General features: G+C 58.6%; 6 protein-coding genes across 6 annotated transcripts; 3 read left to right on the top strand and 3 right to left on the bottom strand.

The window, feature by feature from the left end:
• Positions 1–634: 634 nt before the first annotated feature.
• Positions 635–2,314, top strand: THITE_24856 (uncharacterized protein; the record flags this gene model as incomplete). The annotated part of the gene is made up of 3 exons (XM_003653415.1): positions 635–990; positions 1,219–1,658; positions 2,085–2,314. Coding segments are annotated over 3 exons (1,026 nt in total), but the record flags the coding sequence as incomplete, so codon positions are not given.
• A 7,616-nt stretch (positions 2,315–9,930) lies between these two features.
• THITE_2115952 (uncharacterized protein) lies at positions 9,931–12,069 on the bottom strand. Its single transcript, XM_003653414.1, has 2 exons — positions 11,175–12,069; positions 9,931–10,995 (listed from the first exon to the last, which is right to left on the bottom strand). The coding sequence occupies exons 1-2, from the start codon at positions 11,881–11,883 to the stop codon at positions 10,040–10,042; spliced, it is 1,665 nt and encodes a 554-aa protein (XP_003653462.1). The 5' UTR covers positions 11,884–12,069; the 3' UTR covers positions 9,931–10,039.
• A 4,864-nt stretch (positions 12,070–16,933) lies between these two features.
• THITE_2129071 (uncharacterized protein) lies at positions 16,934–17,692 on the bottom strand (the record flags this gene model as incomplete). Its single annotated transcript, XM_003653413.1, has 3 exons — positions 16,934–17,129; positions 17,285–17,441; positions 17,557–17,692. 3 exons carry the CDS (start codon positions 17,690–17,692, stop codon positions 16,934–16,936), a joined length of 489 nt encoding a protein of 162 aa, XP_003653461.1.
• Positions 17,693–19,184: 1,492 nt separating this feature from the next.
• Positions 19,185–20,348, top strand: THITE_37831 (glycosyltransferase family 25 protein; the record flags this gene model as incomplete). Its single annotated transcript, XM_003653412.1, has 3 exons — positions 19,185–19,214; positions 19,266–19,483; positions 19,547–20,348. 3 exons carry the CDS (start codon positions 19,185–19,187, stop codon positions 20,346–20,348), a joined length of 1,050 nt encoding a protein of 349 aa, XP_003653460.1.
• Positions 20,349–22,431: 2,083 nt separating this feature from the next.
• On the bottom strand, positions 22,432–25,430 carry THITE_2115945 (uncharacterized protein). The gene is made up of 6 exons (XM_003653411.1): positions 25,230–25,430; positions 25,071–25,119; positions 24,757–25,007; positions 23,821–24,701; positions 23,392–23,760; positions 22,432–22,826 (listed from the first exon to the last, which is right to left on the bottom strand). The coding sequence occupies exons 3-6, from the start codon at positions 24,977–24,979 to the stop codon at positions 22,569–22,571; spliced, it is 1,731 nt and encodes a 576-aa protein (XP_003653459.1). The 5' UTR covers positions 24,980–25,007; positions 25,071–25,119; positions 25,230–25,430; the 3' UTR covers positions 22,432–22,568.
• An 806-nt stretch (positions 25,431–26,236) lies between these two features.
• THITE_2115942 (uncharacterized protein) lies at positions 26,237–27,382 on the top strand. Its single transcript, XM_003653410.1, has 6 exons — positions 26,237–26,393; positions 26,469–26,491; positions 26,571–26,637; positions 26,715–26,767; positions 26,843–26,857; positions 26,929–27,382. Exons 1-6 carry the CDS (start codon positions 26,372–26,374, stop codon positions 26,953–26,955), a joined length of 207 nt encoding a protein of 68 aa, XP_003653458.1. The 5' UTR covers positions 26,237–26,371; the 3' UTR covers positions 26,956–27,382.
• The last annotated feature ends 450 nt before the right edge of the window (positions 27,383–27,832 follow it).

Raw genomic sequence — 27,832 nt, 5'->3', positions numbered from 1 at the left:
ATGCAAATGGAGAACACGGCGGGCCAAAAATAGCAAGCGTCGTTTTCCACATCTGCAACTCGACCGGGCGCGGTTTATCGCGGCCCTCGAGCGCCGGCGGCCCAAACTGGCCGGATGGCGCTGGGGATATAGGCACAATTGGGAGAGTGCAACCTTATCTCTGGGTCGCCTGTCTTCCTCCAGGTCTGGGCGAGACCGAGACTGGCCGAGACGGCGAACAAGCACGGCCATGTCCCCGGTTAAATATGCCGAACCATATCATAAGTTTGGGTCTTGCCCTCGCCTTTTCATCTATTCCATATTGCCCAGAGATTGCCGCCACCAGACAATGACAGAGCATTTGCGGACCATGTCGCCTCAACGCACTCCTCGCGCTGTCCCGGCAGCGGGGAGGATGCACGATATCAATGACCGATTCTATAAATATTCCGGCCAGGGGCGATGGCGACTGCAGCGGCAGATTGTACAGAATACACCACTTAGGATTGCTATTGCGTCGGCGGACGTGACGGCCGGCATCTATATCATCAGAGGAGTCCCCGTTGCCGTCTTGGGGTCCGGATCGCACTGTTCGGCCGCGGACCTTGCCAACAGCGACATCATCCCCTGAGCAGACGCATCCCCCGCCGCAGCCATGGTCGGATCGGCTCTCGCTCTGTCTCTCATCGGCCTCGGCGCCGTGCAGGCCCTGCCCGCGAGGAAGCCCGTTGAACAGCGGCAGGTATGGCTGCCCGGTGGCTCGGGGACCTTCACCCCCGGCGACGGCTCCCTCCCGCCCTGCCTGACGGATCAGCCCCTCAACGAGCAGCCGCCGTGCCTCCTGCCACCCATCGTCGGCGGGCTCAACCCACCCAAGGAGAAGCGGCAATTGTCCATCGGGGACGGGTCGAGCGTCTTCACCCCTGGCCAAGGCTCAATCCCCGTCTGCCTGACAAACGTTTCCCTCAGCGAGCAACCACCATGCATACTGCCGCCCATCACCGGCGGGCTGTTGCCGCCCACTCTCCCGCCTACCAACAACAAACGGGAGTTCGTCTTGCCGCCCGACGCTAACAGCAACCCCAAGCGGGTTATTGCCGAGCTGGAGCTGGACCTCGAGAGGCTACAGAACAAGCTCCACAAATCCCAGGAGGATCTCGATGATATCGAGGCCATCAAGGCTGCCCTTCAGTATTTGGCTGGCATCACCAATATCTCTGCCCCTCCGGGAAGCGGAAGCACCTTCACCCCCGGCAAGAGATCGTTTGTCCTGCCGCCCGACGCCGCCTCGAACCCTAAGAGGGTGATTGCAGAGTTAGAGCTGGATCTGGAGAAGCTGCAGAATAAACCCCACAAATCCCAGGAGGATCTCGATGATATCGAGGCCATCAAAGCTGCCCTTCAGTATTTGGCTGGCATCACCAACATCTCTGCCCCTCCGGGCTCCGGCAGCACTTTTACTCCCGGCAAGCGCGGGTTCGTCCTGCCCCCCGACGCCAACACGAACCCAAAGAAGGTGATTGCGGAGCTGGAGCTGGATCTCGAGAGGCTCCAGAACAAGCCCAACAAATCCCAGGAGGATCTTGAGGACATTGAGGCGATCAAGGTCGCCCTCAAGTACCTGGCCGGCATCAGCAACATCTCGGCCCCCCCGGGCTCCGGCAGCACGTTCACCCCTGGCAAACGCGCCTTCGTGCTCCCACCCGATGCGAACTCCAATCCCAAGCATGCGATTGCTGAGCTTGAGCTTGCCCTCGAGAGGCTTGAGAACCAGAAGTACAAAACGCAACAAGACCTCGACGACATCGTGGCCATCAAGGCAGCGCTCAGGTATCTAGCGGGCATTGCCAATATCTCGGCGCCGCCGGGCACCGGCTCCACCTTCACCCCGGGCAAGCGCCACTTCGTGCTCCCGCCCGATGCAAATTCTAACCCCAAGCGGGTGATTGCCGAGCTCGAACTGGACCTCGAGAGGCTCCAGAACAAGCCGAACAAGAGCGCCGAGGACCTTGACGATATTGAGGCTATCAAGGCAGCGCTCAAGTATCTAGCGGGCATCACCAGCATCTCGGCGCCGCCGGGCACGGGCTCCACCTTCACCCCGGGCAAGCGGGCCGCGGCGTTCAACCCCGATACCGTTGGCACGTACGCCGCCGAGTGCCCGAACCTCGACGGCGCCGAGCTCGCCCTTGAGAACCTCCTGCACAAGGCGAACCCGACCATCGGCGAGCAGATCATCGAGCAGAAGCTGGTCGCCTTCCTCCGCGGCTGCGGCATCACCATCGTCAAGTCGCCCGATGGCACCACGACCATCCTCAAGCCCTCCGACAAGCGCGACGTGGCCACGACCCAGCTGAACGTCGCCGGTCTGCAGAACGCCTACGCCGCCCTCCTCGATGCCGCCACCCAGGTCGCGCCCAACCCGCCGTCCTTCGACAACTGGCTCGTCCTGCACCAAATCGCCGGCCTCATCGAGCTCTACGGCGGCTCCACCACGCTCACCGCCGACTCGGCCGCCGCCTCCACCGCCTCCGCCGCCAAGCGCCAGTCCACCGTCACGGTCGGCACCAAGACCTGCCAAGCCGGCGACATCACGGGCCTGCGCGGCGCCCTCGCCGCCCTGCTGGCCTCATACGGCGACCCGGCTAAGGCGCCCACCGACATCTTCCTGGTCGAGCAGGTCGTCGTCTCGGCCCTGCAGCTCTGCGGCCAGTCCGTCGCCGGCTGGACCACCCTCACGCCGGACGCGACCATCCCGGGCGGGCCCATCACGCCGGACCCGACCGTGCCGGGGGATTCCATCCACCCGTCCGACCGCCGCCGCGGCGAAACCGCCACCGCCGACCCGGCCGCCCTGCTGGCCGCCCTCAAGGCCCTCGAGGACGCCTACGGCTCCTACGGCAGCCCCGATATCCCCGCCCCCGTCTGGCTCATCATGCTCAACGCCGTCACCGTCCTCCAGTCCATCCCCGGCGTCACCGTCCCTGGCTGGCCTGTGCTCGGACAGGGCAGTGTCGTGCTCACCCCGTCGACTTAGGCCTAGTCTCTCGGGTTGGGCTGGCTGCCGTGAAGGGGGGCGGGAGGAGTGCGGGGTGGAAGTGAGGCCCGGGGGAACCGGGGGCTATGCAGGGGTTGATGGAAGGTGAAGGGAGAAGGAGGAGGGTCTGGGTGGGTGGGTGGATGTGGTAAGTTGGCGGGTAAAGGCAGTGAGTGAGTGGGCGAGGTGAGTGAGTCAGTGGTGGTGATGACGGACTTGGCTTCCCTCTTCAAGCGGGGGGCTGGGGGGCATTCCTCTTTTCTGTTCTCTCTTTAATCTCTTACGTTATTGTTTTCCTCCTGTCTCGTTGCGTTATACTCCCCTGTCTGTATCTGTTACACCGTACGCGACTTCCGCGTCGTCAGCGTTCCACAAAAGGCTTGATTGACTTGTTTTTTTTTTTTTTTTTTGCTCTGGAATCTGCGCCTGCATCATTTTTCGCTTGCCCTGTGATTTGAATATGTCGTGTCCGTCAGTAAAGCCTGGATGGCAAGCCCGGACGTCGTGGCCGAGGTGGTCTTCCTAGTGAACTCCCGAGTAGGAGACAGCCGCGTCTCTATCCCCTGTCCTTGGCCATCTCGTTGGCTCTACCGTCTACGCAATGATTGCGTCTGAGAGACCTGCCTAAGCCCTGTGAGCGGGTCACTGATGAGCGTGGAGAGTGACGGACTCTGTGTGGGGGTGCAGCGGAGTGTTTCGACTGTTGCAGCTCCTGTCAGCCATCGGCCGGGAGGAGGGAAGTACTACCATACTACCCTACCCCGGAATCTCAAGATGCCGCCTAAGTCCCCGATCCCGGGCCCCGTTGTGCATCGGAGTAAACAGGTCGTAAACGGCCTTGTGCCAGGGGAGCGCGTGTGCCAGTCCGGTTGGCATGTTGTTTCGCAGGTGACACACAGGGTGTCCGGAGTGTAGAATCAACTCAGTGTGGCGAGGTGGGCTACTGTGTCCCAGAGCTAAGGAGTTGACACACCGCCGTCTCGAGATTGGGCCTCGCGACAACCAGCCCAAGAGGGCTTTGAACTCCCTGGTAGGTCTTGGCCATTCGCTCCACTTGGGAAGGCAGTAGCGTTGTTCTGGACAATTTCGTATCAAGGACGCTGAGACTGCTGGTTGGGTTTTCGGGCAATGTAGGTATCTACTTAAGTATTAACATTGTCAGGCGTCACAGTGAATGCTGTGCATACCAGCTCGCGGCGAAGAAATCGTAAGCTGCCCTAGTAGGAATGGTTGAGTGCGAGTTCTCACTACCGATCGACGACTGCGGTTGGTTACCGCAAGAATCGACAGAGCTGACCGGGAGTAGGTCTGCGACTGCCATTCAGCGGACTGCGAATGGTTTGGCAATTACATCCCCGCGTAGGTTTTGACGCTGAAGACCGTTGTTACTTGGTCGTCTTTGGTGGACAGGCTGTTTCTAAACACGTCTTCGCAGATTCTCACCCCAACCCAGAACTAGACGTCGCAGGTATCTTGTCGAATAGGCAGAGTAGTTAGAGCAGGGCGAAGCGAAGCAAGTTGAGAATGCAGCACATAGCACACTAGCGCAACGCAACGAATATGGAGAGAGGACCGTCTCCCTTTGGCGGGGGTATGCGAGCTGAATTAACGATGCTCATTCTTGGTCAGAGCGAGTCGTATCTGGTCCAGGCTGTAGAATCGTTCTCAGGCCTGGCGAACTCCTGGCCGGCCAGCTTTCACCCGTCCGTGCCTCCTTTTGAGCCCAGCTTGTCCCCGTCCCGCTTGCACGAGTCGAAATCTACGGTGACAGGGTTGTCGCCATCCATCGTGGTTTGACGCGGTGAGATTGTTGTGGACCAGCCCCAGGGCTTACCGTGCATGTGACGGATCCTGACTTCAATTTTGCTTAGCTAACGACCCGTATCGAAGGGTGTAGTGTCTACCATCAGCTTCTCGAGGGTAATTGCGTGCCTGTCAAAAGCCAGTCCTCTTGTCCTGCCGTCCTTGACTACAAAGCCTAGGTAGGTAGCGAGCGATGTTGGGGTGTGGGTGAAGACTGAGCACCTCGCATGCTTCTATTTCAGTCAAGATCTCGACATCGGTTCCGGGCACGTTGCTGAGTCTGTAACTTTGAAGCCTAGGCCGCTTGGGGTACGCAGGTGGAGAGAGAGGCTCAGAAGCTCGAGTAAAGCGTGAATCAGCGAGCGGCCTGATTTGGTCTGCAGGGATCTGAACTGGCTACAGTGTGCTGATGCACGCATTCGCTCGCTGGTTTTTTACGTAGAGGAACTCATCGTCATCTCGGTGTATGATGAGCATGGTGTGATCAGAAACACGGTCACCGTCCTTTTCGACCCAGCACTCGCCGTCTCGGTAAACTCCATTGCTGATTGCACCGGATTGGTGACAGCACGAAACTAGCTTACCTCAAATGAGTGAACATGGCAGATTTTCAAGGAAGAAACAAGCCAATAAAAGGGAAAGAGAGAAGGGGAAACGGAGAGCGGTTGACCTGGCAAGGCAGCAGCGACTGTGACACAGAAGCGAAGAAGCAGGCGGTCGTGACGTGTGGGCCTGGCCCCTGCCTACTGTCTACCTCGGCCACGGCGTTGAGCCGCCCACTGATAGTGGGGTTGGATCCGACGCCGACCGGTGAATGACGTCTCCGGCCCGATCTGCGGTTCCGGCTCGGGTGCCGCTGCTGATCCGATCCCCATCGGGCCGCCGGCCTCTGAGCCGAAACGGCGGGTTTGCGCACAAAAAAGAACGCACAAAAAAGAAACACAGACGGACCAACCACGATGGGCGGTCCGAGACTGACGGCGTCAGCTGCAGAGCCACATCTTACATAACTCACAATGACTCGTGCGGGATATCGGGTTCGTTTGGGTCAACTCCGAGGGCCTGTGACCTCGGGAGCAGCTGGATTACCCCGGCTTCGCACATCAGGAAAAGGTGATTCGGCACAGGCAGCATCAAGTCAGGATCCAGACGGCGGACACGAGTCAAGGATTCAGCTGCTGTGTGGAGGCTCCGTCAGGTCTCTCGCCGACTGCGAAGTCAATGTTGATTCGGAGTCGCAGAGTCCAGCCTTGAACTCCATCACCCCAGCAGCATTTGCAATGCCATAGTTTTGCCGGAACCAACCACGGGCAGGATCGATCTCCTCTCTGCTCTCTCTCGTCTGAATGGCCCGGTTCGTTTTCTCACCGCCAGATTCAGGCCATTTCGCACTCGAAGGTCCAACGACGGCACGGAAGGACCTGAGCTGCGGCCGCAATGTGAATGTGTGCCACGGCTGCACCTTCGAAAATCTGGCCACAAAGCCATCCACTCACTGCCTGAGCTCGAAGAAGAAGTCAGGTAGCACGGACGGGCCGTTGGCAGGCATATGCCAGTCGCGAAAAGAGCGCTAATGCAAGCACTTACAATTGCAAAACTCAGAGCAGGCGTGCTGCATCGGCTCCACCGTGACGACGCCAGTGGGAACGCGCGACTCGAGCTGAAAGGCCGGGATCGCCTTGGGGGGCTGCACTTCGGCATGAGCGGACAAGCAGCAACGTCAACGAGAACGGGCGCTACACTTGCACACCCCAGACGGACGAAACACCCACCCATCGGAGCAGCTCCACAAATGGCAGTTCCGGTTCGGTCTGCTGGATCGGCGGGGATGCTCGTGCCACGGAGCGACCGAATGGAATGTGCTCATCACGATGGGCAAGCCTGCCAATGACAAGAGCCAGGACCCCATTTCGGGATCAAGATTCAAAGGGCTCCTGGGGGGCGTGTCAGCTCGGGCACTGGGCGATCGACTGCAGCTCTGTCCAGCCGGCCGTCACCGAGGGAAGGGAACCGGGCCGTCCGCCACCTCCCAGGAGGCTGGCACTGCTTGGCCACTTTGCGCACGTTTGTTTTCGCGCCACCTTGTTGGTACTGGGTCATGCGGATTGGGAAAAACAAAGACGAACAGACTCAGGCGGCGCAGCGCCGGCCAAGACGCCGTGAATAACCCGCGGATAGCCAGTGTCTTTGCCCCCCGATACGAGGCCGCGTGCCGAAGCTGGACACGGCCGAGGGCAAACTGGGCCAGGCCAGCGAACAGATTGGTAAACAAGATTCTTTGAAAGAGAAGCTCCCCAGCACAAGTTGGACGGAAAGAGTGAAGCAGCAACCCCTATGCACTAATTGGTTGGTGCGCATGCCCAACAGTGATTGAAGGTCGAGAACCCGCTTTTGGCAAGCCCAAAGGCGGGGGTCCTCGCAAGCAGTCGCTGCAGCTCTGCCAAGCTTGCAGCTTGCACGGAGCAGAAGGAGGGGGACCCTTGAAGCCTGGCTGTCCAAGACTGACCAAGTGGGTCAAGTGACGCGGAAATATTGAGTGCACAGACCAGGTAGGTCCCTCTGGGCGATCCCTTGGAACCTGCTCATCCCGCAAACAGGCATCAGCCAACAAAAGCCACGGGTGATCGAAGTGCAGAAGAAGGACCACCGAAAAAGAAACAAACACGCAGAAGCGTGTGAGCGACACGCTGCTGTCACCTGCCAAGCCCCCACCCACCCGCACTTGCGCTCCGAATCCAACGGCTGGCTGGCTGGCTGGCTGGCTGTCTGGCCGGTGGGTCACCAATCAGAGAGTGCATTGCATGCAATGCAGAAAGCCTCACATTTCGTTTGCGTTCTGGTTTGGCCTGCGAGCGGACTGGCGCCCGTCGCCAATGATTGGCAGTCCAGATGCACGCCGCTGCAACCTGCCCTTTGCGGTTGATGTGCCTGATTGTGGTGGACAGCCCGGGCACTGTGGCTGCGGTCACGCAGCTCAGATGCTCAGCAGCCCAGCAGTCAAGAGATCATCAAAGACAAACAGCAAAGGGAAGTATGTCTGTCGGTACACACTACCATCAAAGGCAGTGAATAGCAGTGGCCAGTATCCTGCACAACCCGATCGGGACGGCGTTCACGACAATCGTGATACTGTGGTAGACGTTTACATCCACACACAGTGCCCGCCTCTTCATCTCTGAACGATGCCACCCGCACTTCCGTGTCTCGTACCCAAGGACAACGTAACCAAGTTGAGTAAAGTAAGGCTGCAACGCCATGCACATCAGAGAAAAGTAAGGCGACGTGGCGCCCGACGTCATCCGCCAATCGAACCGCCCGTCCGTTCCCACCATCCATGCTTTCTCCTTCCAATCCCAACCCCTGCAATGCATGTGCAACCCACCCACACACCCTGGGCAGTGCAACCGGGCGGCACAGCACAGGATGTCACGGGCGGTGGACTGGGGGGGCGGGTTCAGTCGACGTTAGTGCTGCACGTCAATTTTCGAGATGTCACCCCCCTTTTTGATTTGATTCCCGTGTGGACTTATTGATTGGGGATCTGACAGGAAAAGGGGGGCAGAGAGGTGCAAGTGCAAGCAGCCACCTTTCCCACTCCATGGCTTGGTCCGTCGATTGTTGCAGTTGGATTTTCATTAGTTGGTAATTACCGAGAGGCTAGTGAATCTGACTGCGAAGGAGGTAATCAGCGGGAAGCATAAGCAAGCAACCTGGAAGCAAGCAGATGAGTGGCGTTCTGTCTGGGGTAAGGAAGACGCCCTGACTAGCCAGCAGCAGGATCAAGGTCCCCACACGGGGAAGTCAAGCTCCAAGCTTCTCAAAGCTTCAGAGTCCTTTGTTTTGTCTGAAGACATGAGTTGGGACGACTTCTAGATTCCGGCCCCGTGCAACCACACCATGCATGCCATGAATCATGAAGACAGTGATACCATCATCTCCACGGGACATGACTGATTCATCTGTGTGTGCCCATCCTCAAAGAGCATTCAAGCGCATCCCCCCTGTCCCAGGGAATGAAGAGTGAATCCAACGTAAATTTGTTTTGCGGCAGCGCCGCAAAATGGGCTATTGACCCAGGGTAATGTCTAGCACCTTCTTCCAAATCGTAATAATCCCATGGCCACATTTTCCACCTCCCAAAACAGCAGCAGCACCACCAGCCCAAGAAAGACAAGAGCTCCAGCAGACCAGTTCGCAAGCCCCAAGTACCTGATATTGACAACAGGCAGACAAGACAATCAGACAAAAAGTGGTATCATCCCCGAAGCGAAAACAAACACACCGAACGTGTATGCCGTTGTCATGTCTCTCAGCCTCCACGAAAAAAAAACCCTCGGTTTTTCTCTCCTTCTCTATGAATGAGAAGAGGTAGATGGGGTGAATCGGGTATTAAGAATGTTTTTTTCTTGAGCGGTGCAAGAGGGTGAAAAAAAAAGCCAGACGGAGACCACCTCCCTCAACTCCTTTCGTTTGTCCAAGTAATCAGGGTCCCAAACCCAGGGTCCAAAAATATTCCCGCCTCCCCGTGCGCCAGAGATATGCTGCCAATCCCGTATCCCAGATCCGAGCGCCTTGAGTAAACCGAACGTAAGAACAAAAAAAAAAAAAAAAAAAAAAAAAAAAAAAAAAAAAAAAAAAAAAAAAAAGATACAAGAACGGAGAAAATATGGACAGATAGATAGGAAACACCGCCATCCCACCCAGGCGCATTATTCGGCCTGTCCTCGGGTGGGTGGGGCCAAAAAAAAAATAAAAGAGTGTCGGGTGCATTAAAATCCATCTTTTTGGGTTGTGCTCACACCCTCTTCGTCCTCGTCGAGGACAGCAAGGAGGGGTGATACAAAAAACGTTGTTTGGTCGTGCGATTCAGGGGAGCATGGAGGAGGACCCTTGGCGTTGTTCCCGTAGATCTGTGATCCCATCATGTGCCGGCCGGCCGACGGGGTCAGAAAGTTGAACGGTCGTCCAGCAGGAGGGAGGATGATAAGAATGACCCTGGCCATCCCCACCAGCAGGGCGTGCAGTGCTGTTTCCAAAAAAATCCCGGGCTTGGGCTATAGTAGCAACACAAACTCAGGATGGATGGATGAATCGCACGAACAGCCCCCGGCCCCCGGCCCCCCACCCAACGCCCACGACCGCCACACGACGGTGGAGTGGAGGAGGGAGGGAAGGGAAAAGGGGGGAGGAGTCCGAGACAACAAACGTAAAGAAACGAAGCTAGTAGCAGCCCTGCATGTGGGCGAACAGCGGAACCTGGTGGTGGTGGAACGGGACCGGGTGGTGCAGCTGCGGCACCGGCACCACTGGCGGGGTCGGCTGGCCGTACCGCAGCATGTCCCAGACGTACTGCGGCAGCTGGAACTTGGGCGGCGGCGGCGGCGGCGCACACGGCTGCACGGGGATGGACACGCCGTGCACCGCAGGCTCCGGGACCGGGACCGGGACCGGGACAGCCACGGGAGAATAGGGATGCAGGTACTCCTGTTGGGACGGCAGGGGCAGCGGGTGGTGCGGCGGCGGCGGGTGGAACGGCGCCGCCCTCGAGTGGTCCTCGGCTTCGTAGATGGCCGGCTCTCCCAGGGGCGGTACTTGCGCCTGCGGTGGCGGGGTCTTGGCCTCGGGCATGTCCTCCAGGGAGTCGTCGTCCTCCAGGTCCTCGATGCTGGAGCAGGTTGAGGTGAGGGATCCTTCGTCCGACGAGCACGTCGACTCCCCGTCCGAAGAGGCCGGGGAGAGCGGCGCCTCGTGGTCGTAATCGTACTGGTCGTCGTCCATGACGGATTCCTCGCAAACGTAAGCTGTTGGTGTTGTTGTTGTTGCTGTGGTTGTTGCGTGGCCTGGCGACGCAGGCGTGGCCGACAGCGGGGCGGTCGACTGTTCGGTGAACCGGGAGCAGGCCAGGATCCGAGCGCGCAGCTCGGGCAGCGTGATCCTCTCGTCCGGGTTCCGCGTAAATATCCTCCCCAAGATGTCGTTCAGTTCATCCGACACGGGGAGGATGGTCTTCAAGAAGTCCTGGCTCTTGGTGTACGCCCGGTAGGTGGAGTCCTCATAGGATGCTTGCTTCCACGGATTGCGTCCGCAGGTGAGGTTCACCAGGATGACTCCCAGGCTCCAAACATCATTGGGTGCGCAGTAGTAAAATGGCCTCCTTGATGAGTGGTCCAGGCATTCTAGAAGGAAGAGAAGGAGAAACGAAAGAGTCAGTTGGAGTCGTAGGGGGGTTGAGGAATGGAGATGGCGCGATGGGCCTTTTGCGCCTCGGTCCCGGTTCGCTTGGAAGAAAGAGAAAAGAAGGACGCGGGGGGTGTGCTTGGGGTCTTTCGCACGGGAACAGCAGGAGAGAACCTACCTGGCGACATGTAGAAAGTCGAACCGCAGCCATAATCTTCGGATCGCTCGGCCGACGTGGCGAGGCCGAAGTCTGCCAGCTTGACAGTCTCGCCCCGGTCCGTGACGAGAATGTTCTCCGGCTTCAAGTCCCGGTGGTAAATGCCCAGGCTGTGACAGTGCTCCACGGCATCCAGGATCTGGAGGAAAACCTTCTTGGCCAGCTCATCCTTACCCACATACTGCCCGCGCTCGGTGATGTTGTAAAACAGGTCACCCTCGGGGCAGTACTCCAGGACGACGTAGATGCAGTCCGGGTAGTCGATAATCTTCAGGATGGAGACCACGTTGGCATGGGTGGAGGCGAGGTAGTGCAACCTGATCTCCCGGGTCTGGAAGGCGATCTGGCGGCGGTCCAGCGGCGTACCGTCGGCGTTCAGCTTGCTGAGGCACTTGACGGCATACCGGACGCCCGTCTTGGTGTCGACGGCCGAGTACACGACCCCATAGGCGCCGGTGCCCACGATGCCCGTCAGCTGCAGCGAGCTGGTGACGAACTGGCCTAATCTCTCCTCGGGGGCCAGTGGAGCGAACCGCGGCTGTTGTTGTGGTTGTTGTTGTTGTTGTTGTTGTTGTTGAACGTTGATGTGCTGGCTCGGGATGGTGCACGGCTGGCCGAACGCCGGGGACGCTGGCGGAGTGGGGTATCCAAACACTGAAACATGCTGCATGATCTTTGCCCTTTCGCTCCTGGACGCACTGTCTCTTAACGGCCGACTCTTTTTTCGAATTAAGCTGTAGGACAGCTCCGGGTTCCAGACAGGCTCGCAGTCCAGGAGGGCCGGGACACAAGAAAAGGAAACAGCACTACTAAAAAGTAGAGGAAACGGATCCTTGGCAAAGGGCACCTGGCGGATTGGCAAGGTTCCTCTTCCAAACCAAAAAGGGGCGCGCAATCAGGAAAAGTTCCTTTGTCCTTGCGGGCTGCTTCGGAATTTCCTGGGGCCAGAATTTAAGATGGGGTTGTCTGGAAGTTCCGTGTCCGTAACAAAGATGACTTCGAGTGAACGAGTCAAGCCGAGCACGGAACCAAGGTGAGACGGAATGGGTGGTTGGGTGTCAAGTGATGCGAGAAGGCGAGAGGCGAGTGTCCACAACAACGGGGTCGGAGTGGCGGGAGAGCGGAAGAAAGTGGCGACTCGAGGGACGGGGCTCCCGGCACTGGAACTCGGGGGGGTTCCAGAGGCGAAGAAGAGAAGAAGGGAGGAAAAGGGGTTAGTTTTAATGAGCGTCGAGAAAATGGCGGTCGGCGGTGTGAGTGAGGCATCGAATGCGATGCGGGCTGGGAGTTCGTTGATATGTCTCGACCACACTTGACTGGTCTGTTACACACATGCCGCCCCGTTCTTCTCCACGAGCGAGTGCGTCCCTCCCCTACCCTCCACTAGTGTAGCCTTCCAACCCCCGCCGAGCCCGCCCCCGAATTGCGTGGTTTAGTGGGCTGCCGTGGCTTGATTGGATCCGAGCGACCCATGTCAGACGTGCGCAGGCCTCGAGACGCCTCTTGCCCAGAGGCGGCAGGGAGGTTGCCGGACTGTGGGCCAGCCGGGGTGGGCCAGTGGTTGCCCTGGCTGGCACAGGCCAGCACATCCTGTTTCGAGACCCACGGAACCGCAATGCAGCCATCACTATTCTTAATCTTGGGCGCGCGGCGCTACACTAGCTCGGAACAAGGATGGCGCGGGTGGAAACGACTGGGCTGGTGTGTGGGCGGGCCCGCCGGGTGGCCCTGCAGGCCCGCTTGGCCAGAGAAGGATGGGCTGGATGGGGTCAGCGCGAGAAGCGAGCAGAGGACTGTGACTGGGCTGACACATCCGCCCAGTCAGAGGGCGCTGTGTCACTGCCTCCCCGGCTGGCTGCCCTTTGCCCATCAGACACACACACGCCCCCCTGTTGCCCCACATGCCATTCGGCGCATTGGGAGAGGCCTTTCAGCCAAGAGGATTTGGGTGGGGGGGGGAGCGCAAGTTTGCTTTGGGGGGTGTTATGAGGGAAGGGGGTGCGCCGAGCCCGCAAAGCAGGAAGCCGAGTGCCACCAGGCGAGTGACGTTCGGGCGAATCGAGGCGCCCATCCCGTGACTGCCATCCCCCTTTCTCTCTCCGTCTGGCAGCGGGCGGTTGGCGCCGGCAACACACATGGGCAAAAGGGCAGAACGGCGGGATGCGGGAAGCGGGTGAGAAGCCTGAGTCAAGCGTCCACCGAACACAGGCGTTACCATGCACACAAAGCTGGCGTTCCGGGGCGTGTTTCGTGCCCTCGACAGGACGCCTACTGTGGTAGCTGTTCCCTGCTGGATGTGGCGCGAGAAGGGCGGAGTGAGGTGATGCTCAGGAGTTCCTTTCCGCCCGAAGATCCTTGAGTCCAGCATTGTCTCTCCTTCCAGTGTACTGTTCACGTTTGTTGCTTGAAGCCAGGCCTTGCCCAGGCTGTCAGAGGGAGGGGTGGTGCATTGATTGGCTGCCACACCTCGGGTCTGAGAGGTGGTTCTCAAACCCTCCATGAGCCGTTTTGTTTCTGCAGATCAGCAAACTCCAGCCAGTGGGCGAGTGCGCCAGACTGGACGCATGCAATCACCCACTCTGCCCACCCGCCCGCTTCAGTCTGCCCAACCCGACGCTGAGCACTGCTTGCCGCCTCCATCCGCCTCAAAGGTCTGAGCAGGAGGGCGTCGAAAGGCTCCGCCGTTGTTATGCCGCGGACGGAGGAGGTGCCAGGTAGTTTCTGTGTAGTGCGTGTAACTACCGGGCACAGCAGTCACTACTGCAACACACTATTTCGCACACAATATGGATAAAGTGCAGCCAGGGTTGCCTGGCAAGGCCGAGTCAGCAGCTCAGTAAAGCCCGCGTAAAGCTCTCAGAGCTCTCTCGAGGCGGTGCAGGATGGCGTGTTTTGATGACGGTGTTGATGAGCTCATCGTCAGCGCACGGGACACGACCTGGGCAATGCTCCCGAGCTTGTGCCAGAAGCTTGGTTCTTTGTTTTGGCAGCCATCGAAAAGTTCCGTGGAAAAGGAACGCGAAGAGCAGGTTCGGCAGCCCAGCGCGGTGGGACCCGCTATACTAAACTGACGTTAGTGTCGTGTGCGGATTATTGGTGTACACAGCAGTCTGGGGAGCTGCTGAGCTCGGGCCGGAAAGAGGTCCAGAGGGAGTGCATTCGATAGTTTGTGGGCAAGCCTTCCCAGGCGCTCGAGCCGAGCTCACGAACGGCGCTGAGGGCATGCCTTGGTTCGTTCAACGTCGCACGGACAGGACAGACGATGGAACAGTGGCGCCAGCCGACTCGTCAACTGAGTCCTGGCATTTTTGTTTTCTTTTGGCACCCCGCTGCGCTGATTGGACTGGTTCTGGCGCCAGGATCAAATGACGGGAGAACGCCGGCTCTGCAGGACAAGAGAGCGAAGGGTGCGCTCCAGGTTTCAGACCGCAGCTGCGAGGCACGGCCAAGTATCGAATATCCGATATCCCAGGCTAGTGTTGTGTGCGGATTACTGTCGGGTGTGCGTGCGCCTTGGCAAGGAAGACTGGAGCCCTGCTGGAACTTCCGACTGTGAGTGGTGCAGAGCGGAAAGCGAGAAAAGGGCTGGGTGACTTTGCCCCACGTCGCAATGCAGTTTTGGGCGGCCGGCCTCGCAAGTGAATGGCATCGGACATCGATTTGATGGGGCGTCGTTTGACCGAAGCAGGAGGGTGGGGCACTGCTTCCCTCTCCGCCCTCCCAGTGTAACGTACAGTGCGTGATAGCGTATGCGCACAGAAATGGACACCTCGCTCGCACTGTGGGACTCTTGGCTGCCTGCAGAGGGGTGGCATGGCTCTTTCGTTCTGCGCGGAATCCCGCATCCAACTTGCTTGGCCCATCCATCACCACATGCACTCTTCATGACTCTCCGCCTGCGGCCATCGAGTCCCGCGACCGCTCCAGAACGCGCGCAGGCAGGCACGCATGCAAGACCGAAGAATCCGGCGGGAGCGGGAAGGCCTGTTTCCCGGGCCGCCGCATCATCATCGGCGGCTATTCTGTACACTTCACTACCGACGGTGACGGTGACGGGCGTCAGGCAGAAGGCCTTGTCAATAATCCTGCGCAATCCATCCGATGTCATTTGGCGCCCGTGCGCCTCAGGATGGTGCATGGCATACGGCGGAGTGACCACTACTGCAGGATGTCAGATGGGCGGCAGCTGATGCGAGCTCATCCCAGGCAGCCAGCCCTTTCGCTTTCGGTCCTCGCAAAGGAAACCGGCATGCAGCAGCTTCGAGAAGACCCATAACAAGCGAAGGTGTGCGTGTTGCAGAAACCGGCCGATCACAGCCAATATCACGCGCATTGCTGCGTCAAGCGAATGGGGGCCAAGACCCAAACGGCAGGACCCCATGTCGTTACCATCATGCTGGGATGCTGGCGGGCGCGTGCTATTCTTGCCTCGGGTCTGGAATGACCCGTGCTATCGAAGGGATAACAAGCTTTCCTCCACTACTCCGTACATGACATAACTACACTTGTAACGTTAAGACACTCGGATCGGATTGCAGCTTTTGCGTGAAGCATTTTCGGCCCACAGCAGCGCTTCTGTCATTTGCCGAGGCGGCTGGTTGCAGGACGGAATGGGTAAATCACAAAACAGGAGACCGGATGTTTGCACCACTCCGCAGTAATCCGTACACCTCCTCCAGCATTCTGAATCCTAGCGTGGTACTTGTCGATCAACTAAACCTAAAACAGTCAAAGTGCTAAGAAGTTCAGATACAGCCAAGCCCTATACAGTTTTTATTGCCACAGAAGTATCAGTACTTCAGGTAGATACAACCCTCTAAGTTTTCAAATACCATGTGAAGCCACTAGGGCATTGAGTGTTCAAGCCGTCGGAGGAGGTCTTCCAGTATCGCCGCGCCTTTCCCTCCTAAATGGCCTCCTTCAGCCTCGAGGGTGGTGGATAGATTGCAGTGTGGTGGTTTGAACGCAAGTGTGGCGCTTCGAATGCAGTGTGGTGGTTGGATTCGACTTGGTTCGATGAAATTCGCGCTGTTGGTTGCGAGAAGTACCATGCCATACACTAGAAATTACGAGAAGAGTAACTTACTAGCCAAAAATGGATTAAAGTTGGCACTAAGTGGGGCAAAGTATCGCACTAGGATTCAGAATGCTGGAGGAGGTGTACACTCATCCCAGGGTTCAATGATCTTGCCGCTCCCCAGCAGCCTGCGTTCGATAATCTGCAGATCCATCAGCGGTCAGCCGCCGCTGGTGGGAGAGACGTTGCGGCCGGCTTCCCACAGACAGTCCTCAAACGGTCATGATTCGCAGCGTGACGCACCAGACACACGATCCTTGTCCCGATCCGGCGGACCCAAATCAGTCAGGGGCGATCTCAATGACGAGCCCTTTTGGCTTTCATGGTCCGCTGTCATCAGGTGTGGTAAACTAGCAAGCGTCCAGGCTGCTGGTTCGACAGTTTGACGAGGTCCTCTTGTTTGTTCACTCGTATCGAGCGTCCCGAGAGTGACAGCATTTGCCTGCTTCGACCCAACCCGGGGCTACACTACAATCACCGCGTGCAGTTACATCATTCCGCTCGAAGGGACGCCGGGTCTTCCGTCGCGAGGTCTCATCATTCGTCATGACCAATTGTTTGTGTTGGCCGATCATTCACCTCACTGCCCTCCGAGGCGCCGAGGCCGCCAAGCCATATCCGTAACATCGCCCCCTTATTTGCGTCACTGGTTTCCAGATCTGCCGGGGCCGAGGAGCCCGGACGCGGGGACAGGGTCCCCGGTCTGCTGCTCCTCCTCCTCCGCCGGAGAGGCCCGAAAGTGGAACCTGCTCCGAGGCTTGAACCCCAGCCGCGGCCGATCGCCAGCGCGGCGCGCGTGTGGCGCAGCCAGATTTGACAAGTAAATGTCGAACGCCCCCCTTGGCATGGCAATATTCCCCTTTTCAAACGTGCCACTCTGGCGATCCAATCCGGCCGGAAAGGGTCAAGCCTCGGAAGTTGACGTTGGCCTTGTCTGTCATCGTGATTCCTTCTCGGAGGGATTCCGTCCTCCGTCCGCCACCTGCACGGTTACAGTGAACAACCCCGGCTTTGGGACTCTGTTGACGGTGCCATCGTCGTGAGCGCGAATTCAAGACCCCGGACATTCAAGACCCCGTACGTGGTCCAGCAGATGGGCCGCGGCGGCTGGTGCGGCGGGCTCAGCATCGGTATCCTGCTCAAGCCCCTGCCTGGGTCGGGATCATGTAGAGGAGCCCGTCATGCTGGACTTCGCCCGATCGTCCACGCTCTGGTGAAGTCTGTCCTCGGTGTGCATTAGCGCTCTAACTATAGGGCCACACTAACTACACGAAAGACCGAACTTGATCCAGAGCCTGGTGATGACGAGGGGGTGGCTGGGAAGTGACGGGACAACAGAGCGGCTCTTCCTTCCGCTGTTCCCTATCTGCTTACGCTCGACCCGGTCCGACGCGATGGCCATGGCAGTAGTTGTTACTCCAACCTCACAGTCGCTTGTCAAGATGGCTGGTCGTACGAGGGACTGCTGGCTCAAAGAGTGGCTTGCTACACCAAGAAAACGTTACTTACCAAATCTGCGAGCGCTACTCCATCTCCGCAGAATCGCCCCTGAGGCCGGCGACCTGTAATTTCCACACGCCGGCCTCTGTGGCCTCGGGAGGAGGAGAGTAAGCCTTTTCAGTGAAGGTGAGCGCGGGAGTATCTCCTGTTGTCTCCTCAGGTATCGGAAGCACAAGATGCCGCAGGGCAATGGCCGTGCGTTTGACAATGGAGAGCCAACGCCAATTCCTGCCCGGGCAGCCCGCTGAGAGATCCGCACCTCCCTGGCGCTCTCGCTCTGTGCATTGCTGGGCGTTGCTTCTTGCTGGTTTTTGGTAGCAGGCGTCGGACTGCTCGCGGAAGATGGTGTGGTGTTGTTTGCCGTGGAAGCTCTATCGGGTCCGTAGACGACATGGTCTGCACAGTGGTTGATTTCAGATTTTCAAGGCCTTCCTCCTTCAGCCAAGAGAAATAGATATTTTAGACCTCCAGGTCAAAGCAGTAGAGCTACAGCTTTCACTCGCGTTCTTTCTGCGGGCCATGGGCGACTCTTGCGGTGGGGATGGTTGAGTTCGATGCTGGTGCGGACTAGGACATAAAAGCTGGCGGCTACGGCCTGCTGCCGTATTGCAACTGTGTAGTTCATGTTAGTGCGGCATCGTATTGTCTGGAGTCCCCAATTTGAAACTGTTGCCCCTCCTGAAGGGGGTTGAAGAGTTGCGTAGACACAAGCGGGATTCAAACGAAGACACAGGCCAGGACCGCAAACAATGCCATTGCTCTCTTTCTTCCTTTTCTTTTCTTTCTTTTCCTTTCCTTTCCCTTCCTCTTCATCCTTTTCTTCTTTTTCTTTTCTTTCTTTCTTTTCGACTTAATAAAGCACAGGCGAGCACCACAGTGAGCAGCTGCATATCGACAGATTGCACCGTCCTTCTTATGGACATCCCCTGAGCAATATAGTATTACGGATCACAGGGTAACAACATTCAAGGCCAGGAACAGGCAGCTCAGCTCGTATTCCAGGCAGTCACAAAATAACTGCCGGTGCTGAGCTCCCAGGCAACCTGAAGGTAACGTTATTGTGATTGGGTCTAGTAGGTACCGTCAGCCCCCAAATCAACTTAGTGCTTAGCCGCACTCGCGCAGCTCCACACGTTTTTCGATGTTTCCTCGGGGGCATCGCGAGGATTTTTCCGTCTCGCTCGTCTCGCCGTTGTCCGCGCCCCGAGCAGCGATACGAACGCATCACGACGATGATGCCGCCGCTGGATTGGCGACTACCATCGAGACGGATCCTCTATGCGCTCGGCACCGCGCTCCTTTTTGGTGCCACGCTTTTGCTCTTCCAGTTCCGTCTCCCTCGCAATGCAGCGTTCGGGTACCGGAACCAGCGATGGGCCGCAGCAAGCGGTCTCATGGGCGATATCTGCAACAGCACCCTTGGCGTGAGTTTGATTGTCTGCCGCTTGTGTGATGATGACGAACCGTCCATGTAGTTCGAAAAGATATTCATAATCGGCCTGCCATCTCGGTCGGACCGTCGTGATGGCATCGTCCTACAAGCCGCGCTGAGCGGCATCCAAGTAGAGTTCATTGATGGCGTTCTCGGCAAAGATGTCCCTGACAAGGCCATTCCCATGGCGTCACCAGACTCCAAGCGCCTTGACGACGGGGCTATAGGGTGTTGGCGCGCACACATGAACGCCGTCCGAGAGTAACTCATTCCTTTCTGTACGCCCTAAACCGGTTCAGCCCCGTGGTTAACCCCTTTATATAGAATCGTACATCGGAATCTAACGTCGGCTCTCATCCTCGAGGACGACGCCGACTGGGATATCAGGATACGAGACCAGCTCCGTGACTTTGCACTCGCGGCGCACGCACTCACGCAACCGCTCCGCGGCCGCCCGGGCGTGTATGCTGACCCGACGTATCCCACGGGATCTGGCGACGAGCCCGTGACGGGCGGGGAAATGGACTTCTACCACCTCCCCGCCACCGAGCCCCCGACTACCTCTCCGTACGGCGACGACTGGGACCTCCTCTGGATCGGCCACTGCGGGATGCATTTCCCTTTCCCCCAGAGCAAGACGGTGCCCAAGGCGCGTGTGATCCGCGTCGCCGACGAGACGGTCGCGCCCAAGAAGAACCTCTGGACCATCAACATCCCCTTCACGCTCAAGGAGAAGTACCCGGCGCACACGCGGGCCTACCACCACGTGCAGGAGGGCGTGTGCACGCTGGGCTACGCGCTCAGCCGGCGCGGCGCGCGGCGGCTGCTGCGCGAGGTCGCGCTCCGGGAGGTCGGCGCGCCGTACGACCTGCTGCTGCGCGCCTACTGCGAGGGCGACCGGGGCCGCGCGCCCGGCCGCCAGTGCCTGACCACGCAGCCGAGCCTGTTCCACCACCACCGCGCGGCCGGGCCGGTCAGCGCCATGAGCGACATCTCGGACCACGGGCGCAACGGCGAGTTCCGCGAGACGGCCATGACGGATATGGTGCGGTGGAGCGTGCGGTTGAATGCCGACGCGCTGATGGAGGGGAGGACCGACTTTGTGGATCAGTATCCGGACGAGTGATTCCGGGTTTGGTTATTTGGTTTCCTGTTTGCATAGGTAGGCATCCATGCAATGTCAGGCGCGGTTTGGCCGGACCTTGGTTACTCTACTTGTTCTCCATCACGGCGTAATCATTTAATGTCTCTTACGTTGGGAAGCTTGGAAACACAGTGGGTGATCGTGAACCGCCACACTTACGAAGGTTTCATATCTGCGTCTGCAAGTGCCCGCCGAGTCTGTCAAGTGACGTGGCGATTGGCTGTCGGGTTTTCCCACCGCTGCTGGCTCAGCGACGGCGTGGCGGGACGGCAGACAAGGAGGCTAGGCGAGGACGCCTGTGTGAGGATAACCACGGCGGGCAGCTGCGTGTTGTTGCTGCGCATGTCCGCGCCCTGACGGCGGGTGGCTGCTTGTGGTTGGCTGTCAGCAGGAGGGCGGCTTGCCACTGCTGTCGTACACGTGTCTTCCGATAACTACCTACTGAGAGAGGCGCGTTGGTGAGTGTTTCGGCCACCGGCGGCGCTGAAGGCTGGTTCACCTGCAGTTGCGCCGCTCTCGTCCAGTGTGCCGCCTGTCTCACGAGAGACAGCGCTGTCAGACGGACGGACAAAACAACCACACGGGCCTGGTGAGTTCTGTTCGTCCGTCTGCCGTGGTGCAGGCGAGTCATGTTGCCGGTGCCGTTGTTCTGTGCCACGCCAGCCGCCCTGCTTGACGTCGCTTGACGCAGGTGTCGTGAAAGCTGGCGTGGCTTCCTTCATTCCGTCTGATTCAGTAGGCACCTACTCCGCGTGTTTCGAGGCCGACAACCACGACCTGTCCACCCGTAGCAGCGGGTGTGGTCAACAGGAACAAGCGGAGGCGGCGCAGTGCGGCGGGTGCTTGCATCCAACCATACCCTGCTGACCAACGTTGCCAAAGTGCGGAGATTGAACTGGCCTTTTGGGTGCCGGGCCACAGGCACGCATGGACTCGCCGGCGGTTCTCTGCCACCGGCTTGCGTCGGAGTAATAAACCAGATGCAAGTGTTGCGTCTCTCCAAGGAGCGGCGTCGACCAGACCGCACCGTCATCCGCGAGCAGCAATCCCGAACGAGTTCGGGGCCTGTAAGAAGATGCAACCATGGAACGTATCGAGTGAAGTGCCCAACCCGGGATGCTGTAGTCGCCAAGATGGAGAGGCCAGCTTCCGTCGGCATGTTCGCCAAGGCGAACAGCTGGAAAGGGAACCTCGAGCACTCACAACACAGGTGCAGCATCATGTCCTACCTTCAACGTTCTCCCTCCTTGCAAAGTGATATACCCATCAACAGGCTGGCTACCCGGCAAAGACCTTCCCTGTTCCAACCCACGGCGGTGGTTTCCCCCGTCCCAGCAACAGCGCAGTGTCCGTCGCTGTGTACAGGACATACCATACCCTCTGCCAAGAACGACCCTTCCTCCCCTTTGGCCACAGTTAGGTAGTTGTCGCCGCCCAGTCCATCATCCATCCAAACTAACCCGTTGTTTAAACTCCCCCAAGACGCTCCGGGGTGAACTCTCCTCGTCGAACGTCTGGTCCTTCGCTCTACTGCGCACTGTATACCCCTATCCGCCGCCGACATAACCATCCGATGCAAGCACATGCGTGCCGTAATCACGTCTTCGCTCTCGACATTGGGGCGTTTCGTGTCCTGTGTTGGACACAGTGGGTTGTCGCATGTCCTGCGTTCAACTTGCCACTTGGGAGCTCAGCAAGACCTGCCTGACACGATTGCTTCGTCGCATCTCATCTCATCTCCTCCTTTCCAGGCAACAACTAGACAAGGGGCAACCCCGCTGGTGGAAGCTTGTGACACTACAGGCTGCCTGTATTGTGCACGAGACGATACCCCTGCTAAGGATAGGCACCCGTGCTAGGCTCGGTGTTCACTCGCTGACCATCCCAGCTTGTTTGCATTCATTCATCCCACATCGTGTACCACCGTAGGTCTTCAGCAACGGACACAGACGATAGTCATGTATAAAAAGTTCCCCGTTGACCACCCTAGATGTAGCATATCTAATCCTCGGATGCAGTGATTTAGCTGTGTATCTACCACAATGACCGATGCAAAAGTGCGCGATCCCACCATGACCCCTGAATCCAACAGGCAGCAGCGGCAGCAGCGGCACACTGATAGCCGCCCATGCCAACTGCATACAAACTCGCACCACCAGTCAGTCCCCCATGCACCCGCCTCCTCCGGTAAGCCCATCCAGCCTAGCGCCCGGAGCCGTAGCCAAACCCCTGCCCCTGCCCTTGCCCATAGCCATGCACACGATGGGTAAAAAACGGATGGCGCAGCGCCTCGGTGGGCGTGATGCGCTTGTCCGGGTTAAGCGTCAGGCAGCGCTCGAGCAGGTCGACAAAGTGGTTGAGCTCCCTGCCCTCGGCGTCGCTCATGCCGGCCGACGCGGCGAGGAGGCGCGTACGCAGATCCCGTGTCGGCTTGACGGTGGCTAGGGTCTTGATGGTTGTCTGCGAAGTGAGGGAATTGATTAGCCGCTCATCATCATCCTAATGTGTAGTAATTATGGGGACATTCGCGGATTGGGGGTGTGTGGAAAGGGAATCAGGGGCGGCGGCTTTCTGGGAGGCGCTCGACAAGAAGCGCCAGGAATAGGGGCGGGATCTGAGCGGCTTGTTGGACCTGCAGTGTTCACCGGGACAAGCAGCAATGCTTATCCTGGGACCGGAATGTCGCAGTTCCGCCCAGGACAAGACGATGAACAGCGGGTATGGCTCCTTGTGGCAACAAATGCACACCTGCACTCCGCAAAGGTGCCACAAGGCCCGTTGGCCGGCCATCATCCATCGAAAGGAAGGGTAGGTCACCGCTCCTGAGCCTGGGCGGCGGCCGCAAACATGGCCGCGGCACAGCGGTCGACGTTGCAGCCGCCCACGAGCCGGCCCAAAAAGAGGCCCGGGAATCGAACATCCCGGCGAAAGAATAGAACGCCCGCCGATTCGCTCATCTCGGGCGGTTGCAGCGGAAGTGGGGTAGATTGTTGATGAAGGCTTGAAGGAGATGGAATGAACTCACCTTTCCAAGTATCTTGTCCCGCTCCACGCTGATGAAGTTGCCCATCTCGTCAAAGTGGTTGTGAGCAAGCTCGCCCCGCCGGTACAGCTTGGCGCTCAGCTTGCCCCGGATCTCCATGATGTTTTTCAGCATCTGGTTGTTGTTCTCGCCCGTGAAGAGGATCTTGCCCGTGTACAGCTCGTACAGCGTGCAGCCGATGGACCACATGTCGACGGCATAGTCGAACGGCACGCCCAGGATGATCTCGGGAGCACGGTAGAACCTGCTGACAAGGTACGGCATGGGCTCGGTCGCCGCCATCGCCGCGTCCGAACGGTCGATTGCCGTGCCCAAATCGCAGATCTTGAGCACGTTGCGAGCTTCGTTCACCTGCAGCCGGTCAGCAATCAGCCTCTCCCTCGGTTGGGAAGCTCGTCGGGAGAGGCCTACCAGAATATTGTCGGGCTTCAGATCGGCGTGGATGATGCTGCATTTGCGCATGTGGCCCAGCGCCAGGAAGATTTGGTACGCATACGCCCGTGTCGCGCCGAGGTTGATGCCGACATTGTTGCCAAACTTCTTGAGCACCTCGCGGAGGTTCATGCTCAGGTTTTCAAAGGCCATGCAGAGGTGCCCCTTGTATTCGAACGACCGCTCGAACCTGACAATGTGCTTCTTGTCATCAGGGTCGGCGCCGTTGAGCTTCTCGAGGATCGCAATCTCCGTGAAGCCCCCCTTCCGTAGCGCGTCGTTCTTCCGCATGATCTTGATGGCAACGAGCTTCTTGGTCGTCATATCGACAGCGCGAGCCACCCCGGAGAACATGCCGCGGCCCAGGGTGGTCGAGACCTGATAGCGCCCATCCAGCAACTCTCCGGGTCTGATCTTGTAATAGCCCTCCTTGTCATCTCCCTCCAAGATTCCACCGCCGCCGCCGGGGGCTCGAGCCTCCTGAGCTGCGTCGGATTTTGGAGCCACGGGCGCGGCATACTTCTCGGCGAAGTCTTCGGCGAACATGTCGAAATCGTCGTCGTCCTCAATCTTCTTCTGCGGGCTCTCATCTTCCTTCTTCTCTGGGGCAGCAGAAACGAGTGACTCGTCGCGGGGCTCACCATGCAGACCGAGGTTGCCGTGCCTCAGCTCGTCACGACGCTCGTCTTCCCTCATGTCGACCGTTGGGTCATAGTCAGCTGCCGACGGGCCGTCTTCGTCGCGGGCTTTAGCGTCGCCATGGGCGTTAATCAGTGCCTGGTCGTCAGCAAAGTTGAACGCCCCAGGAGACAGGGCGTCTTGAATCTTGCCCGGGGACAGAGGAGGCGAGGAGGGGCCATCTGCTATGGTCAGCAAGAGGTCTAGGATGGAAGGAACTGGGAGCTCGCTCCTTACTTGACTGGGGAGTTTCGCCATCGGCTCTCTGAACACCCGGGGTGCTCTGCCGAGTCGAGGTTGGTGTAGCCGCAGGCCTGTCACCGGCCTGCAACGCCTGCATCGCGGGGCTCGCGGCTCCAAGCCCTCGTTTGAGGGCTGCTTCTCGTGCACGTCGACGACGCTCAATCTCGGCCTGGACGGCAGCCTCTTCGTCCATCGCCGTATCCGGATCCCAATCCATGTCAGGCTCGGGATCCTTGGCAGGTGCGCTGAGAGTTGGAAGGTTAGCACGGCGCCCAATCAAAGCTGGGGCACCTGAAGGGGTGTATTACCTGGTCTGTGAGATGGCAAGGTCATGGATGCCTCGTTCGACCGTAGCACCTTGCTCATTCTTAGCGTCTTGTTGCGTGGAAGCACCAGGAGCCTCCACTGGAGTAGCCCGCTTAGACGTGGAGCCATCCTGTGAGCGCCTCTCTGCTTGGGCACTATACTTGTCTTCGCCTGGCCTCAGATCGGCGCCATCGCGACCCCGATCTCGCCTTCCCCTGTCGGGCCGGCTGGGGGGCGAGCGGCTCCGGTTCCGAGGCCGCTTGTCTGCATGACCATCGTCTCTCCGGTCGCGTTCGTAGCCGCGGCGATCATAGCCGGGGCCGTCGGGTGGATGCGGCCGGGCGCGGTGGGGCGGTGGTTCTCGGCTGCCGTAATGACCGTTGGCGTGGTCATAGTACCGATCCGACCCGCGTGATGGGGGCCGGTCTAGATCGCGGTAGTGGCGGCGGCCATCGCGGGAGCCGTCCTCGTAGTGGACGCGGAACTGGCGAGGATCGCGCCGGTCACGGCGGTCGTCGCGGGGCCGCTTCCAGCCACGGGGTGAGCGGCTTCGCCGGCGTGGACCGCCGACCGGGTCCCGCGAGGGCAAGTCGGCCTCGGGGGTTCGCGACGGGTATCTGCCAGGGTGTCTGCCGGTCCGGTCAACATCACCGTTTTGTGCAAAGCGAGGCAGGGGAGTTGCCTCTACGATTTCCCCTTCATCCGAGCTGGGACCCGGAGACGCCATTTGTACCGACCGCCGAGTGCACCCGTACTATTGTCTTAGTTATAATGTGTACGGGGAATCCCCGCGCCGTTGCTGTCGGCAGCCCGGACAATGCGCTTTGAACTGTCGGCGCTGCCTCCCGGAGCAGCGCAAGCAGCCGCCAGAAAGTTTTCGGCCAAAAAAAAGCGATGCGAGCGCTGAGAACGACCAGTGGTAGTTCCTATCTGTAGAGCTTGGATGGATGGTGGCGCTAGTTAATGGCGAGTTCGAGCAGAGTCGATTCGGTGATGACGGTGAACGTGTGAGCCCGACGGACTTTGAGGGAAGGGAACATGGGCTCGGGCCTGAACCGGCGGCAATGGCAACCTGCTGCGTGAAGAACCACCTAGTGAGTGGGCCAGCCCGGCATTTACCCGACCCACCGCCGCCTGGACTTTAGTGGAGTTTGTGATCGCTTCGCTGCGGCTGTTTCCCCTGGACCCTCGACACTGACTTTTGCGCAGCCTCTTCCTGGGGAGAGTCTTTCTTTCACTCGCGAGCCGAAACACAGATACTTACTTTGCTTTTTCTTTCTTGTTTTCAGATAAATTGCGAAAAATGGGCGGACAGAGCAGAGAAGGCATGCTCCCTCCTCCTCGCGCATGATTCTTACTCATGCCCAATTTTGGAGCGCTCGCTAACACGATCGAGTCAGGCGGCAAGGCCAAGCCCCTCAAGGTGCGCAAAACCGACTGGCCTCCCACATACCTCGACCGCATACACCACGAAACGACTGACACGGACACCGCTTGACCAGGCGCCCAAGAAGGCGGCCAAGGAGCTGGACGAGGAGGACAAGGCCTTCCTCGAGAAGAAGCGTGCTGGTACCTGACCCGCCGAGTCAAAAACGCTTCGACGATGCATAAGAACCCCTCTCTAACACGGCACCGCCAAATCGCAGAGGAGAAGGCCAGGAAGGAGCTCGCGGCCAAGGCTAGCGGCAAGGGCCCTCTGGTGAGTTGCCAGTTCTGTCCATTGTTGCTATCAATCCATGAATGATCGTGGCTGACCAACCTGGTGACTCTGCAGAGCACTGGCGCGCAGGTATTACCACCCCCTCAGCCAACCGTCACCCCGTCCGTCGCGCCTAGCAGATTCCTAACAACTAATTCAAGGGTATCAAGAAGTCGGGCAAGAAATAGACGTAGCCAGCATCGGGAAGCGAGGCGTTTCGTTGCGGTTTTCCCTCTTGGGTCAGGGCTGGTGGGCTGCCGGGGGCGCATGGAGCGAGCGCAGCATGCCATCTTTACTAGGTACACGACCGATCTCACGAGAATATGAATGGCGCTTTGGAGCACTATTTGCTACTTGCACCTGCTCATGCCACTGCGGATGCCCGCGGATGGTGCATGTGCACTGGAGAAGACTCGGAGGGGGGGACCTTACATAGGTTCACAGCGTTTGCAGGCCAGATCATCCGAGACACATCCAAACGGTCCCTATGTTCGAAGACCACAGGCTGAACAGCTAGGTCAGAGCCAAAGTCCAGTAGCCCGACTTCCCCGAGCCTTAATGACACAGCAGGCAACGTAACGAGCAGCCGTTCCAACGACCGTTCCACTCCACGTTTAATCACAAGCAGAGCCAGGGCCAGATCCAGAGCCCGAAGACATCTCAACATGCAAAAGGTACCTATCTCAACATACACAAAGAGAGACACCTCTACAGTGTACTGTTCATCCAGCGGTAAGCAACCAGGGCAACCTACCAACCCAACCAGATCCACAACCAGATTACAATAAGTATACTCTCTACATACAACAAAGGTACCTTAGGTATCCATCCTCTATCTACACGCCATCCCACACAGTAGTGTAAGCGACTCCTCCTGTAAGGGAAGCAAGGGAGCCAGCCAGCCGTGTCCGCCGTTTAAGATTCTTTCCATCCGCGCAAGCCATTCGGGTGTATGTGCAGGTTTGACATGGGGGACAACTAAGAACGGGAAAGGAAAAGGCAGAGGGAAGAGGAAAAAAACCATGCAAACGCCACCGTCCAACGCCGAACCATGCCATGTAAGCA

This window comes from Thermothielavioides terrestris, chromosome 2 (genome assembly GCF_000226115.1).
Source record: "Thermothielavioides terrestris NRRL 8126 chromosome 2, complete sequence".
Classification (NCBI taxonomy): domain Eukaryota; kingdom Fungi; phylum Ascomycota; class Sordariomycetes; order Sordariales; family Chaetomiaceae; genus Thermothielavioides; species Thermothielavioides terrestris.
This window is presented reverse-complemented; position numbering and strand designations above follow the sequence as displayed.

Coding starts and splice junctions, on each gene's coding strand:
- THITE_2115952 (XM_003653414.1), bottom strand. CDS start 11,883: ATGCAGCATGTTTCAGTGTTTGGATACCCCACTCCGCCAGCGTCCCCG. Junction 10,996..11,174: donor GACTTTCTACATGTCGCCAG/GTAGGTTCTCTC, acceptor TCTTCCTTCTAG/AATGCCTGGACCACTCATCA.
- THITE_2115945 (XM_003653411.1), bottom strand. CDS start 24,979: ATGGATTGGGATCCGGATACGGCGATGGACGAAGAGGCTGCCGTCCAG. Junction 24,702..24,756: donor TGGCGAAACTCCCCAGTCAA/GTAAGGAGCGAG, acceptor TGACCATAGCAG/ATGGCCCCTCCTCGCCTCCT. Junction 23,761..23,820: donor TGAAGCCCGACAATATTCTG/GTAGGCCTCTCC, acceptor GACCGGCTGCAG/GTGAACGAAGCTCGCAACGT.
- THITE_2115942 (XM_003653410.1), top strand. CDS start 26,372: ATGGGCGGACAGAGCAGAGAAG. Junction 26,492..26,570: donor GCAAGGCCAAGCCCCTCAAG/GTGCGCAAAACC, acceptor CCGCTTGACCAG/GCGCCCAAGAAGGCGGCCAA. Junction 26,638..26,714: donor CCTCGAGAAGAAGCGTGCTG/GTACCTGACCCG, acceptor GCCAAATCGCAG/AGGAGAAGGCCAGGAAGGAG.